A 14,450-nucleotide genomic window follows, 5' to 3' on the forward strand; every position below is an offset into this window, starting at 1 on the left:
TTTTTTGAAAGATGCTCGATGAATAAGACGATGCTTTTCTCTTTCTTTCATATATTTTTCTCTCAAAAAGAAAAAATTGTTACCAGACGCTGCGATGGCATCTCGGTAGCACAGATTGCCATTGAGGAAAATATTCCAGAAAGAACTATACGTCGAGTTTACCAACAATGGAAGAAAAATGAAACTGTAGAGACGAAACGCAGGTCTGGAAGACCTCTTATCTTCAACTATAGGAAAAGAAGAGAGCTAGGAAGGATCGTACGCGCAAACCGCCGTGCTACTCTTAAAGAAATTAGACAGCTGATCAGCACCAAGGCTTGTGAAGACACCATACGCAAAGAACTCAAAAAACTTGGCTAAGTTTCTCGTGTGGCTGTCAAGAAGCCAGTTTTGAACGAAAAACAACGGAAAGCAAGGTATATATTTGCTAAAAACCATGAACACTGGGCAGTAGACGACTGGAGAAAAGTAATCTGGACAGACGGGTCGAGCTTTGAAATCGGCAAGCTGCCCTCACAGCCCAGAGTATGGCGTAAGACACTGGAAAAATATAACAAATAATGCCTGGTGCCAACCTTCAAAAGTGGTAGAACTTCCATCATGGTTTGGGGCGTCATAGCTGGTGGAAAAAAGTCGAAACTTGTTTTTATGGAAATCACCACTAAATTTACAGACTCTTTTTGTAGCAAGGAGCAAGCTTGGCTGCAAAATTAAAAGCAGTTAAAAAAATTGATCCAGTAACAAAATTACAACGAATGCAACAAGAGGTTTCACGTTTCATGTTAGTGGCTTTTATTCATTTATTTACTGTATATGTCTAACTTTCATATTTCTACGAGTAGACTTGATTTGCATAAGCCGTATATTTTCAATTCCAATAATATACTCCTTAACTCAGAAGAGGGTTTTAAAGTAAAATTCTGGAGTCATATTTTTGAGGAACCGTTCAGTGTATCAAACGTCTGTTTGCACTGGTAGGTTGATTTAACAACCTGATACTGAAGCTTTTGCAATAACTAATATTTTTGTTAGGGAGGATACAGTGCCATTTATATTCAAGTATACTGAAGCCGCTCCAAAGGTTGATTTAAGAATTATATCAACCATGAGTTGCGAAGAGGGTGATCATTCGTTATGTGAATTTTCTAAGATAGCCGAATCAACAAATTTTACTAGGATAAATTGAAGCTTACATCAATAGTAAAGCATCATGTGAATTCACTTATCAGCAACAACAACATACACAACCCCTATCCGTTAATGATGATAATGGGATTCGAGTTTGTATTTATGAGCTTAGAATTTGTTGAAGATGTTGGATACGTAATGAAGCGAATTGATCGGTATTGTTTCCCTATCATTAAAAAAGCTGTCAATGAAGGAGAAATCGAAACTTTAATAAAAGATATTAATGCCATCAAGGTTGGGGCATTGTTTCCAACCAACACTCTCTTCAAGGGACATGGACATCGACGGAACGCCGCTTATATATCAACATCAAAGAACTCTTAGTGGTTCGGAAGCTTCTGAAACACTTCTCTATACCACCGAACCATCATCTGCAGCTATGCATGGACAATACCTCTGCAATGGCTTACATCAACAAGTATGGGGGAACTCGATCTTCAGCACTGAATAATCTCGCGATGGATATTTGGAAATACTGCTTTCGTCACTCAATCAAACTATCGACTCTATATGCGCCTTCAGCATGCAATCCAGTTGATGTACCATCCCGACAACTACAGCAACAGATCGAATAGACCGTGCCCCACTCAATCTTCACCTGGATCGACCAATGCTGGGGCCCTCACTCGATAGATCTCTTTGCATCATCCAGCAACCATCAACTACCAATCTTTGTCACTTGGAACTACCGCCCTCAGGCGGCATGGACGAACGTCTCCTCATGGAAGTGACACCATCTACAAGGCCGACTATATCTCGCTTCACCGTGGAACATGATTCTCCCGACACTGCAACATCTGACACAACACCTACAGCTAGCTAATTTCATCACACCCAACTGGCCCTCAACCTCATGGTACCCGCTAGCTCTCCATCTAGCCCAGCAATCACCGCTTCTTCTCTCGCAGCCTCTCTTGGTAAACGACGAACAAGATCACCAGTTAATTCAGAAGAACACTAAATGGACGATGCTTGCTTGGAGCCTTGGCCGAAACGTGCCCGCAATCTCACCGTCGATGCAGCAGCCCGTACATTACTAGACTCATCTCATCTCAGCAGCAAACGTCAGTATACCTTCCGACAACAAGCATATTGATTGTGGTGTGATGCCCGGGAATCTGATCATCTGGACTTTTCACCCACACAACTGATCAATTACTTGGCTGACCAGCGTACCACCAAACATTTGAAGTCTTCCACTTTGCTGACATACGCCATCGACATTATTGCCATGTTCCCCGCCGACACCCAATCCGATATCCGTAATTCAAGGCTCTTCCAAGATTTTATCAAGGCACTACGCTCGAACACCATTCTCTCGCCAAAACATTGGTCCTACGATGTTACTCCTGCTATTCAATACCTCAAATCTTGGGGCCCCAATTCAGCTCTCAACAAGGCCCAGCTGACGGCGAAAGCTTGTTGGCTCCTCGCTATGGCTGGTTTCCTACGCCTTCCGATCTAGAACACGTGAATTTAGACGCGACTACGGTTTCTTCTGATAAGGTTCTCTGTCTGAGTATCGTAGCTCTCAAGGAGAAACGTCAAGGCCAGCGTGTGGCGAAAGTCATCACGATTCATCCACACGCGGACCCTCTCCTATGTGTCGTGGCTGTTTTCGAGGAATACAAGCAGCGAATCGCCTTGTCAGAATGTCGCACTGCTCATCCTTTGTTCCTAACAATGAAGTTGAATAGGCTCCTCCGTTCCCTGCAGAACCACAACACGCCCATCGCTGCCGATCGTATCTCAAAGTACATCAAGCAGATAATGACCAAGGTTGGTAGACCCGCTCAAGCCCCTGTACCTAAGGCTCGTGGACTTGCTGCCACTCTCGCGGCACAAGTGGGGACTTCCGTTGACAACATTGTCGCTCATAGCCCCCGGTCTTCCCGCGATATCTTTGAACACTATCATCGCCTGTCCTCAGCTACTTCTACCAATTTTAGCTTGTCTACTCTGGATCAACAACCATGATCACTTACTTGTGTAATGTGTTCAACACTTCATATATTCGTATTTACATAACAATACAGTATATCCATGGATGTTAAGGCTGGTACTACGAAAATATTCCTGGCGACGACAAACTTACATTTCGCACAACATGAATTTTGTTTTCACCATTGGATGCATTTATTTTCGATCACAGGCGAATTTACTTTCCGGAAAGGGTGTATAACAAGTTGATTAAGAGCAGCACTGAATAAACTAATGACAAATATATCCTTTAGTAGCAGATATTTGTATACTTTTAATGTAGTGACTTTAATTTACTAGATGACAGCCGATAAATCTAAATGGGCATATTAGTAGCAGTCATAGCTATTGCCTGTCAATTTTGTACACCTATACAGTATTTCCGAGAAGTAATGTCGCAAAAATCAATATTTTATAATGTTTTACGCTCACATCGTTCGACCTCAGCTTGAATACGGCCTGGATATCAATCGCTTCACGGCCTCTCAACTTTACGCTCTAGAGGAAGCCCAGAATAATTGCATCAAGAAAATCTACGGTGTTCGAGGCAAAGCGTCCACTAAGGTTATGCTCCACATGTCCAAGTTGCCTCTCATGTCTGAACGAGTCAGCATATTGCAGGCACAGCTCCTCTTTCGTTCCTTATATTTGCCAGAAGATGTACTGCTTGCTTGTCTGTTACCTTATATCCGCAATACCAGAAGAAGCCAGTGGTGCACTCTCTTTCATACAACGCTTTGGAAAACGGCGCTGTCTGCTACTGAGGAATCCGATACTCGCTCACTCAAGTCTACTAAACGACGCTCTTTGCAGCAGAATCTAGAGATCCGCCAACGATGCCGAAACTCCAAACTGCTTTCTAGCTGCCGTCGATCGATCTCTCTGGATCCTATGCTTTGGTTGCCCATGTCCAAGTCAGAGCGCAGTCGCTGTATACGCTGAAGACTAGGCTGGCTTCCTGGTGGCAAACGTCGACCATGTCCCAAGCATTCAAAGCAACAACTATCTAAGAATCACGCTATTAGTTGCCTTGATATGTATCGACGTCTGTTCATACCTGAAGCTATACGAGATCCATTGTCATTCTTTCTGAACATGCTTCCTTTACGCCCTTCGGTTCCCCCAAACCTAGCCCCCACCTAGTCTCAGCGATGGCTGATTATATGCTCCCTACTACATGAATTAGATCAGCTACACCATAACAAATTGATCCCTACTAAGCATCCTCATAGTCAAAAGCTTCTTGTATGGCTAAAGCAATTCATTTAACCTTTTCATCGATAACCCTACTCATTAATTTTCGTTTACATTTTTTACCCTTTTACCCGTAAGGGGTTTTTTCACTACCATTCACTTCCAAACAGACTGAACGGGTCCGGGCGAACGTTTATTATATTATTTTAATTGTCGGTTTGGGCAAAAATAATTGTCGCTTTCGAAAAATCATAATGTCTACTTAGGCAAATATGATCGTCGATTTCAAAAAAGCACATTGACAGTTCTTATCGAAAAGTAAATAGCGATTTTTATAGCAGAATGTCAGTTGTACTACGGAAGTTTATTTGAGTAAAAATACCCATATGAATTTTATGATAGCAGTTAATTATTTGTCGCTTGGAATGATTGCAAAAGTCATACAGACCACTAACTAGTACCATTGGATGGCCAGCTAGGTCAAGTATTTAGTAGTGCAGGGTGACTCCAGGTGAATTAAATTAAAATACAACCAATCATAATGTAAAAGCAATAGAACACAACTTACCAAACGTGAAGAAAAATACACTTTTTTCGAAAGGCTCATCAAAATTGCATGAAGAGCATAGAGAACTTTTAGTTGAGCTGATTGACAAGAAGCCGGCATTAGTTTTAGACCAAGTAGTGGATAATTTGATGAGTCAATTCATGGGTCTGGAAGGGTCAAAAGCTGCATTATACGATTTCACGAAGGAAAAATGCAGAATCAGTTTGAAGAAAGCTTACTTCCACTCAATCGAATGAAATTTACCTGAAAACCTGGAAAAAAGACACAGCCGGGAAACCGGATGACAGCAGACCGATATGAATATTTAAGCAACTGTGTATTTATTGACTAAGCGGCTTTACATGTCAATATGAAAAGAGCAGTAGCTTGGTCGAAGGTCGGTACTTGTGCGGAGGCAGTCTTATCAAAGTCTCGAACAAAATCAACGATAATTCTTGGAGCAATTTGTGCCATTATTGGCGTTATTAACGTGAAAATAAGAAGACCGAGAGCTTTGGTCCAGAGTGAAAAGAGGAAGTCAAGAACGTGTGCAGCTGCTTGCAAGGATCCAGGTAGAGGTAGTACTGTGACAGGACAGGACATTACTTCAGCTTTATGTGCAATACGATGGATATTTTGGAAAAATATGAGCAATTTAAGGGACACTATGTTGTGATGTACAATGCACTTATCCACAAGAATAGCAATGTTGAAAAAGAGATCAAGAGACGCGGTTACGGCTGCGTGTATCTTTCACCTTATTCTCCTGAACTGAATCCCATCGAGCAGTTTTGGTCTGTTTGCAAAAGCAAAATGAAACGAGAACAGCTGCTGGAAGAGGAGACATTGTCCTCAAGAATACGTGATGCATGCAATAGTATTCTTCTGAGTGACCTTCAAGGTTTTTGTAGATACTCTGTAACAAGATTTGATGATTGCTTAAATAAAAGCGTTCTATGACAAAATACGTGTAGTGTGTGTTGCACCCCAAAATATATTTCGACGGTGCGAAAAGCATTTGTCACTTGGTACGTCTTTTTTCTTTAACTTGTGAGCCATTGTATGACCCTAGTCTACTCCAAATCCATGGTGAATATTTCTTTTTTATTTCATCCAAATTATCAAGTATAATGCATGGTTTAGGGGAGGAGAGGGAGAGATAGCACAGAGGGAGGATAATGAAGGAAAAGAGAACAAAATACATTATGATCCAAATCGTAATGAACATAAACGACGTCGATCTTCAGATGCATCAACCAATGAGTACAACGAAGGATTTGTGGGACGACCATGCGCTTTAATCAGCTCTTCGTTATCACATGAAGTACGTAAACGCCAAAATGCGTCAGTGATTTTGCTGATGAAAGTGACTAATTCTTCAATTGATTGAGGAAATGTCATATAGGCTATTTCTTGCATGACATAGATGCCATCGTGTCGTAAACGGGCGAGGAAAAGAGTAACGCTAAAGCCTATTACAAGAAAATAAAGGGGTTCTTTATATATTTATCTTTTCTTCCATTTTTCTTTGCTTATCATGTATTTGGAACGATAAAGATGCGTTCAACTTGTTTTCGGCAATTGTATCTTTTGCAAAAGTGGCCAAACGTGCCAAGTCGTAGCAAAGCATGTATTTATCGCATGTTGGTTGTACCACTTTTGCCTCACCAAATCCAAGGCTTGGTCCAAAAGTCATTTGTGTAAGCTTGCTAATGGTTGCATCACAAGTGACGTTTGCCCAACGTAAAAGTACATTTTCATCTGGGTTGGCCAAAATGTTGGCAAGGATGGGATCAAAGTACGTGGTCAGAAGCTCTCCTTCCGCAATGGTTGTTTTATCTTTGATGGCAGTTTCTTCAAACTATACTCGTGAGAAATGTAATGTCTATCAGCAGTACACTATTTCCAGAAAGAGATGTCACGCTGACTTGTCGCTTTTTCGTATAAATTGTATTATAAAAACTACAAAAATACGACTTTACTTTTTGAAAAGACTGTATACAGGACTGTAAAAAAAAAAAATGCATTAACTGCAATGGAGGCTACAAAGTATTACTTGCAAATGCTCTTTGAAGAGTTATATGATTTCTGTATCTGTTAAACAAACCCATTTGTTGACCCTCGTCAAAGCAAATCGCCCAGTTGAATCTACCCTTTGCCTTGGATCTCTTATTACTGACAAAGATGAGATCTGCGCTTGGTTCATCCAGATAGACGTTTTCGATAGGTGTGGCGCTTCCTGATTCGGTAGATAGGTGTTGACGCTTAAAGTGCTCGGTGTATTTCATACTATTTTCTGCATAGCAACGAAGGCGCTTTCGAGATTCCGCGGTCGTATCTTGTTCGCACCTGAGTATTTTTTTCAATTGATTTTGAAAACGGTCTTTAGCATATCTTTGTAGTATTTATGATCTTGCTGTTCTTTGCTGAACTCGGCAATGGCGACATCAATTATTCCCTTAAAGATAATTGCATGGTTTAAGAGCCTTAAGTCCATTCTGAATCGAGTATCAGCTGATAAGACTTGATACGAAACAGTATCACCCCAGTGAGCATAAATGCCCGTGTCTCTGGATACTATTTCAATCAATTGACCCCAGATCTTTACAGCTAAATATTGTTCAGATATAAATCCTTGATTTCCTTATTTAAAGATATCTGGTGAATAAAGGTATAACTTGAAAAGATGCTCATACACATCGCGAATAATATTACTGTTGTGAATATTTGGCTCTGTCAGTAACCTCCTTAACATACTTTTTGTAGTTTTTTGTCATAGTCTACCAAGTTTTGATAGTCAACAATAATAACACTGCTTGCTTTGTTTATAGTAGTTTTGAACATGCTTAAGCATGTTTCGATTGATTGTAGTGGCAAACGATGAAGTTGACTTCCTGTTGTATTATCGGTCTGCGCATTTCGAACTGTTGGAATTTGTTCTTGCTTGCGTAAATGTAGCAAGGACAACCAATGCGCTGCGTGTCCTTTTGGCGAACAGCGATCTTTTCGTCCCCAGGCACAAACTTGCAGTTGTTTTGGTACTCCTTCCCATGTTGAGTGTTCATTTTAGTTTTTTCGAAAGAGTATGGAGAAGTATTTCTGTGCCTGAACCACTCTAAAAGTGTCATCGCTCTTTGAACATCGCGTTAGATGACACCACAAGTAGTGTGAAGAGGTAATACCTGTAGCATCTGCTTAACTCGAGTATAATCTTACAGAAGAGCATACATTCTACTTTACATTGCTCTATTGCATCTGAAAAGAATAAGAATAAGAGTGCTGACAACAATAATCATATTGACGACATTAATATAAATAGCAATCATAGATTCTCTCCCACTATAAAACGCACACTCGTCTTATTTTAATAATACTCCTTACTTCTTTTCACCATAAGCCTAATTCGCAAAACATCAACTTATTTGGCTTTATTTCAAATGACAACCAAAGCTGAATACAACAGATATTAATTATGCATTTGAAGATTCTATAAAAATATCAAAAGTGTTACTGATGCCCTGAAAAATATAATGTGTAGATATCCAAATTCAAGTATCAGTACAATGAGAGAAGTCAGCATTTACTCCATTCAAGTCATACAAATCAAGATGACATTGATCAAGTATTTTCTTAAAATCAAAAGCGCATTCAAAGCTGTAGAATGTTGATCTGCTTTAGTGCCAGCAGTATATAAAGAGGAGGTTGTGCTTGGTATCCGTATACGATATGTTTGCATATCTTTATGTAAGTTGCGTTTGCCCATTTTATTGAAGTTATGATAATAGTAATAGCGTATGCTCTGAATTTGTAGAAAGATCTTCACGATCAAATTGAAGTTTTCAAGCACTTGGAGCCCAAGTAACTGGGACTAATTGAAGTAGCTGATAAAGACATGGTATATTTTGTTGATCCAAACTTATTCATTACATAAATAAATGGAAAGAGAGTTTCACTGTCTTATTAGCAAAATACCTAGATATTTGATATTTATTTAATAGTTCATATGCTCTCTTCCACCATTAGTAATCACCTGATATCTGGAGGGTATACTTGCCAATGGCTTCTCCGTATGTTCAAATGGTAGTTTTTTCAATTCATCATGAAGGACGGTATTGAGCTGCTCTATGTTGACAATTTCGTGTTTCCTCTTTTGAATGCGCTGCTTCAGGGCTCACCACAAATGCTTAATTGGGTTCAGATCGGGGCTTTGATCTTGGCCAGTTGTCTCTTGATCTGATATCTCTACTTTTACCATTTGCTCTGTTTACTAGTATGGCAGGCAGCGCCATACTTCTTGAAATATGAAATTCCTCTCCTCTTCCTCTTTCAAGTTTTACGACCAAAGGAAGGAAGCATTCTAGGTGCTTGATATATGCTACTTGATCGACGGAGCCTTTCTATGTCACTAAAGAACCATAACTGTTATGCCAGAAACAGTTTTAAACCATTACTGTGTTCTTGATTTGGGTGCTTTGGTAGCGTTTCGTTATATTTAGTTGCTAATAGATTAGATTTACCTACATCTGGATTGATGCTAATTGCCAAGACCCCTGAACGTGCCAAGGATATTGAGCGTGAAATGGTTGGAGGAAAGATTAGGAAAGAGTATGTATGTAGAGTAGATGGCGAATTCCCAGAGTAAGTGCAAATACTGTTCTTCTTGTCATACGTAATTTGATACTTATTTGTTAGAGGGGAAATCACTTGTGATGCACCTATCAAGTGTATATCACACAAGATGTCTGTCAATTACGTTCATGATGATGGCAAACCCTCAGTTACTAAATTTGAGAGACTCAGTTTTAACGGCAAGTCAAGTGTTGTTCGTTGTAGGCCATTGACTGGACGTACACATCAAATTAGGGTTCATTTGAGATACTTGGGTTATCCTATATCAAATGATCCACTTTACGGTAATAAAACCACTTGGGCACCAATGATACGGCCAGGAGAAAAGATGACAAGCGAAGATGCCAGGCTGTTGGTAGACAAACTGTTTGAATATTCGCCAATGGAAGACTGGGGTGAACTCTGCCTTGTACCGAATGCACAAAAGACACAAGTTGAACTAGATGACTCAAGATGCCCAGAGTGCAGTTGCTCTCTTACTTTTGCCAAGAAATATGAGCAACTGTGCATCTATTTACACGCCTGGCGATATGCTAGCGACAACTGGAATTATGAAACTGAGCTGCCTTTTTGGGCTAAAGAAGACTTTAATGAAGACGATGCACCCTTAAAATATCAAACCATTATTCCAGATCAATAAAACTTTTTTATTTTATTATTTTTAGGCTGATAATTTCATCTTTTGCTCCAATTCTCTTGTCAAATCCGTTATTTCATCATTTTTTTCACAGCAAGGGAAGCCTAACCACATTGGAATCAATAAGTGTCGTCTTTGGTACGACAGACAATTCATTTTTGTATATCTGTAACAAATCTAGCGCAACAAAGAAATTTAGCTATGTGAAAATAGTAATTTTTGCTTAAATTACTGAAAAGGGATGGGAGAAAATGATAGATTTGTATTAAAATTGGAGTAAATGTGTACCATTATGCGCTTTTCCTTTTCCCACTGAATTTCTGAAAGCCTCAATATGGCAAATATATGTAAACCAAAGTGTACTGAAGCTCTTAATATAAAGAAATTAATAGCAAAGCAAGAACAACTATTCATATCCCAGAATATCTTTCTTATCTGACCTGAAGTTTGGGATATTGAAAGTATGTTAACGATTATTTTTATTTGCTTAAACTCTGATATGTTTAATATATTATAATATTGTGCGTTGGAAATCAAAGATTATTTGCCTTTGCTAAAGCTTGGGCGCGCCGTTGGTTATACCAAAACTCAGTACAGCCCATGGTCTTTCGCCATGTCTCAAATTCACCTTGTAGTCGACCTCTGTGCTCCTCTGGTACAAGAGAGCCCAAAATCATACTGTAACGTGAGTAGCAATGCTGGCGGTCATAGTGCTTGAACATGTTCGCAAATGTTTTAACAGATAACTCAGTTACATTATTGATTTACCAATGGATATTAGCAACTTTAACGCGTTATCGATTCCTAGTTGATACTAATAACGGCGTCTTATGTCTAACTTTGCTTTTTATTTCTTGCTTTGTTTCTGTTATCGAGCCTTTATCCATTAATGAGCGAAAGTAAAAGAAGTGATTAATTATTTCTCAGTGTTGTAATCAACAATAAAGGCAAACACTACGTGCGCTAAAAAATCCACGAGAAGAACGATGCTACAAGCACTACCTGTGATGCCGTCAGCAAAACATTTCAATGTGTGGTATCAAGCTAAGATTATTCAGGAATCGAGATATTCTTATGTTCTTTGATGTAAAATATGCATTTATAAAGTCACCAACTTGGTTTATTTCTTTTAAAGAAGAACAAGAGATAAAAAGAAATGCTTTTATTTCTTTATTCTAATTTTATGTTGTCAGCTTGATCAAGATAATTCACATCCTATTGAGTTTCTTTTTTCTTTTTTTTTTTGAATTTTACCACCATCAACACTTGCAACACTGAAATCGCTGCATCCGTTACTGCTATACCTCATATTGAAACATTGCTGAGCCTCATTAAGGTCGCCGGGAATAATGTCATCACTGACAGAATTTATTCTTCAAAGACTGAAATTCATGAGGTATTTAAGCGAACAAAGAAAAAAGATATCCCTTATTTAAACTAATTTTATGAGGCCTTTGACTTGCACGGAAAGGAGTGCAATATTATGTTCAGCACTCGTAATTCCAGCAAATATGTCATTAAGCTCGTCTGTAAACACTATGGACTTTGTAAAATTACGAATGAGGAGCCCGATGATGTTCAAAAGAAAGATGAAGAATAGCCAAAAGATTGGATGTGGATGTTATATTAGAAAAATTGGCGTCTGGTACATTCACAGCTGGAAGACTGAGCGCAACCACCCCATCCCCAAAATCAGAGATATCTATGCAAAGTATCGTGTCCAGCCTGGAGCTGTTGAGACGAAAATCAAAACTCTTTTTGAATCTGGATTGAATTATCAGGCTGCATTCAATGCTCTCCAGGCCGAAGGAATTGATAACGTGATAAAGAAGGACTTGGAGAACATGTACGATCGTGTGGTGAAGTCAAAGAATGACAAGACGTATGACCACAATTATTGGACTTCAAGAGAAAAACTACATAGTCAACTACACCATCAATGATAACAAAGAAATAGATATGGTGTCTTTCTGCCATGAGGATTCAGTCTTGAAGGCTAAACGTATGCCTGAGAGCTTGATAATCGACGCAACGCACAAGTCAAACATACATAAACTTGTGTGTGTAAACGTTGTTGGGACAAGTAATGTTATGTCTAGAGAATATGGCTCTTTAGTGACATTCGAGATTGCTAGAGCCTGAATAAGAGAAGAGCAGGCATTCAACTATGAATGGGTGTTAAACTGCTTGGAAGAAGCGATTTGGCCAGAATCAGCTAAGGAAAAGCTTCCCTTGCCTACAGTCATTGCCAAGATAAATTTAATGAAGGAAGTGGTGGAAAAGGATAAGCATAAACGAGACATTATTAAGCTTGATATTCAAGCAATTTTCCAAAAGTTTGCGTTAACTGCAGCAACAGAAGCTCAGATGAATGAAGCTGTAAAAGAGATAAAGAAATGCTTCCTGAAGGACGGTGTGTGCCGTACAAAAATATTAAAGAAAAAAGAAGACAAAAAAAATACTAAGAGAAAATATCGCTTTTAAGATGACATTAACCAATTAAAACTTCGTCTTGAATATAGAAATTCATTACGACTGAGAAAGAAGCAGTAGTTGAGTTGCTTAGTGCAGCCAAAGAAAACAAAGCTACAAGATACATTGATCTGTAAGTGAGAATTACCTTTGTTAGGCAAGACTATTGTATATAATTTGTATCAATTGTTTTCACTAAAAGCACCAAGATTGATAGAATGATGAAAGAAAGTGCACACTGGACCAATTTGCACACTTATAAACACATGCACTTCGATAGTAGATCAACAAAAAGAGTCAAAGGATCGCATTCATTTTTAAAGCATTCAGTTCATTCCTCATCAAACACTATTAACATTGTAACGGAGAAGATAGATAAGTGGGTGAGTAGAAGAGTAAGCTGTCTTTATCTACTTATAAACAGCACATACATATGACTAAAATCCTTCACACTCATAAAAATAGAATAGCGAACGACAGCATAAATCTACGATAGAAAGCCTTTCATATCGAGCCGATTATATAAAACAATCAGATACTTACAAAAAAGCTACTGGCTTAATACAAAAAATATATGCTTTCGTTCTAGCACATATATCCAGTGAGTTGACTAAACTTAAAGCCTCAACCACTCCTATCAAACCCAACAAAGCATGCCTTTACGCAGTAAGGCTTCACTTCAACTTACCATGCATTATACCCTTCAAGCGTGCCATTATCAGCTATACCTAGACGCTGACGTATCGACTATAATGAAGGAGAGAATAGTAAATATGCTTATGGTAACAAACTAAATGCCATTGCTGCACCCGAACAATCCGATAATTTTCGTTTTGTCTAAAAAGATGATGATTACAAACAAAAGAAATAGTATAAGTACCTTCTCTTGTTGAGCTAAAAACTATCAATTCGAATCAATTCAATTCATACTTTATTCTTTACTCAAATAAACAGGCAGCCTTTTGTGATAAAACTTCCTAATCTCTTCTTTTTTATCTTTTACTTTACTTTATACGACACAGCTTGACTAACTTTAAAAATCCAGTAGTCGCTTCAAACATCTAAACTTATAAAAACTTAAGAAAACTCTCTATATTAATAACAGCCCCTACAGCTCCATGAAAAATAACATTATATAAAAAAAGTGCTGCACCGTTACTAATGCAACTTGTAGCTATTTGGTTTATATCAGAGAAAAGTGCTTATGAGTACATTATATGTAGAAGAAAAGGAAGAAGAAATAAGCGAAGAGAATATAAACCAGAAGGTAAATAACTTTAATATAACGTGCAGATACTGTATTGCTATCTGTTAGTTAACTTAATATCATTTTTAAATCCATTGAATATGGTGTCCGAAGAGGAGTTCTCGCTCCTTCTTTGTGGCCAACGCTTAATTTTGCAGAGAACGTTTTTGACTTTTTAGAGTCAGTTTAAGACCAAAAAAAGACTTAATCAGCGAAATAACAAAAGTTAGTGGCAGCATAACGGACCAAAAACCTGAAATACGTCTTACCGTCATTAGCTGGTTTAAGGAACAAAGGACGTCCTAAGGGCACAAAAAGAAGAGAGACATTACATGAAATTATAGCTGAGAAATCAAGAAAGCCAAAATAGGGAAGAAAGAGGAAGAAAAAAAAGAAAAGTATTATTACTTTAACGCTGTATTCACAGTGATCAACACTACATGCACTAGAAGATAAGCTAATGTTTAATGTTACGAGAGCTGTCTCTAGGCGCTACATCAAAGGCTGTCCAATGCATTTATCATAATTACACTTGAATGATCTTGGTTGATAGCACA

The 14,450-nt window shown here is 38.5% G+C and overlaps 8 protein-coding genes across 8 annotated transcripts; 6 read left to right on the top strand and 2 right to left on the bottom strand.

The window, feature by feature from the left end:
* The first annotated feature begins 613 nt into the window (after positions 1–613).
* Positions 614–1,299, top strand: RHIMIDRAFT_40411 (uncharacterized protein). Its single transcript, XM_023615207.1, has 2 exons — positions 614–974; positions 1,033–1,299. The coding sequence occupies exons 1-2, from the start codon at positions 814–816 to the stop codon at positions 1,184–1,186; spliced, it is 315 nt and encodes a 104-aa protein (XP_023463613.1). The 5' UTR covers positions 614–813; the 3' UTR covers positions 1,187–1,299.
* A 1,025-nt stretch (positions 1,300–2,324) lies between these two features.
* On the top strand, positions 2,325–2,762 carry RHIMIDRAFT_40387 (uncharacterized protein). The gene has a single exon (XM_023615206.1). The coding sequence runs from the start codon at positions 2,420–2,422 to the stop codon at positions 2,651–2,653; it is 234 nt and encodes a 77-aa protein (XP_023463614.1). The 5' UTR covers positions 2,325–2,419; the 3' UTR covers positions 2,654–2,762.
* A 33-nt stretch (positions 2,763–2,795) lies between these two features.
* On the top strand, positions 2,796–3,200 carry RHIMIDRAFT_261231 (uncharacterized protein). The gene has a single exon (XM_023611509.1). The coding sequence runs from the start codon at positions 2,872–2,874 to the stop codon at positions 3,163–3,165; it is 294 nt and encodes a 97-aa protein (XP_023463615.1). The 5' UTR covers positions 2,796–2,871; the 3' UTR covers positions 3,166–3,200.
* Positions 3,201–3,744: 544 nt separating this feature from the next.
* Positions 3,745–4,110, top strand: RHIMIDRAFT_261234 (uncharacterized protein; the record flags this gene model as incomplete). Its single annotated transcript, XM_023611510.1, has 1 exon — positions 3,745–4,110. The coding sequence occupies one exon, from the start codon at positions 3,745–3,747 to the stop codon at positions 4,108–4,110; it is 366 nt and encodes a 121-aa protein (XP_023463616.1).
* A 1,934-nt stretch (positions 4,111–6,044) lies between these two features.
* Positions 6,045–7,197, bottom strand: RHIMIDRAFT_293884 (uncharacterized protein; the record flags this gene model as incomplete). The annotated part of the gene is made up of 3 exons (XM_023614027.1): positions 6,045–6,374; positions 6,460–6,763; positions 6,966–7,197. The coding sequence occupies 3 exons, from the start codon at positions 7,195–7,197 to the stop codon at positions 6,113–6,115; spliced, it is 798 nt and encodes a 265-aa protein (XP_023463617.1). The 3' UTR covers positions 6,045–6,112.
* A 74-nt stretch (positions 7,198–7,271) lies between these two features.
* On the bottom strand, positions 7,272–7,974 carry RHIMIDRAFT_240026 (uncharacterized protein; the record flags this gene model as incomplete). The annotated part of the gene is made up of 3 exons (XM_023609291.1): positions 7,272–7,511; positions 7,667–7,852; positions 7,906–7,974. 3 exons carry the CDS (start codon positions 7,972–7,974, stop codon positions 7,272–7,274), a joined length of 495 nt encoding a protein of 164 aa, XP_023463618.1.
* A 1,334-nt stretch (positions 7,975–9,308) lies between these two features.
* Positions 9,309–10,178, top strand: RHIMIDRAFT_240027 (pseudouridine synthase; the record flags this gene model as incomplete). Its single annotated transcript, XM_023609292.1, has 3 exons — positions 9,309–9,345; positions 9,406–9,547; positions 9,602–10,178. 3 exons carry the CDS (start codon positions 9,309–9,311, stop codon positions 10,176–10,178), a joined length of 756 nt encoding a protein of 251 aa, XP_023463619.1.
* Positions 10,179–11,686: 1,508 nt separating this feature from the next.
* On the top strand, positions 11,687–12,118 carry RHIMIDRAFT_299414 (uncharacterized protein; the record flags this gene model as incomplete). The annotated part of the gene is made up of 1 exon (XM_023614321.1): positions 11,687–12,118. The coding sequence occupies one exon, from the start codon at positions 11,687–11,689 to the stop codon at positions 12,116–12,118; it is 432 nt and encodes a 143-aa protein (XP_023463620.1).
* Between the last annotated feature and the right edge of the window lie 2,332 nt (positions 12,119–14,450).

The sequence above is a fragment of the Rhizopus microsporus genome, assembly GCF_002708625.1.
Source record: "Rhizopus microsporus ATCC 52813 unplaced genomic scaffold scaffold_15, whole genome shotgun sequence".
NCBI classification, from domain to species: domain Eukaryota; kingdom Fungi; phylum Mucoromycota; class Mucoromycetes; order Mucorales; family Rhizopodaceae; genus Rhizopus; species Rhizopus microsporus.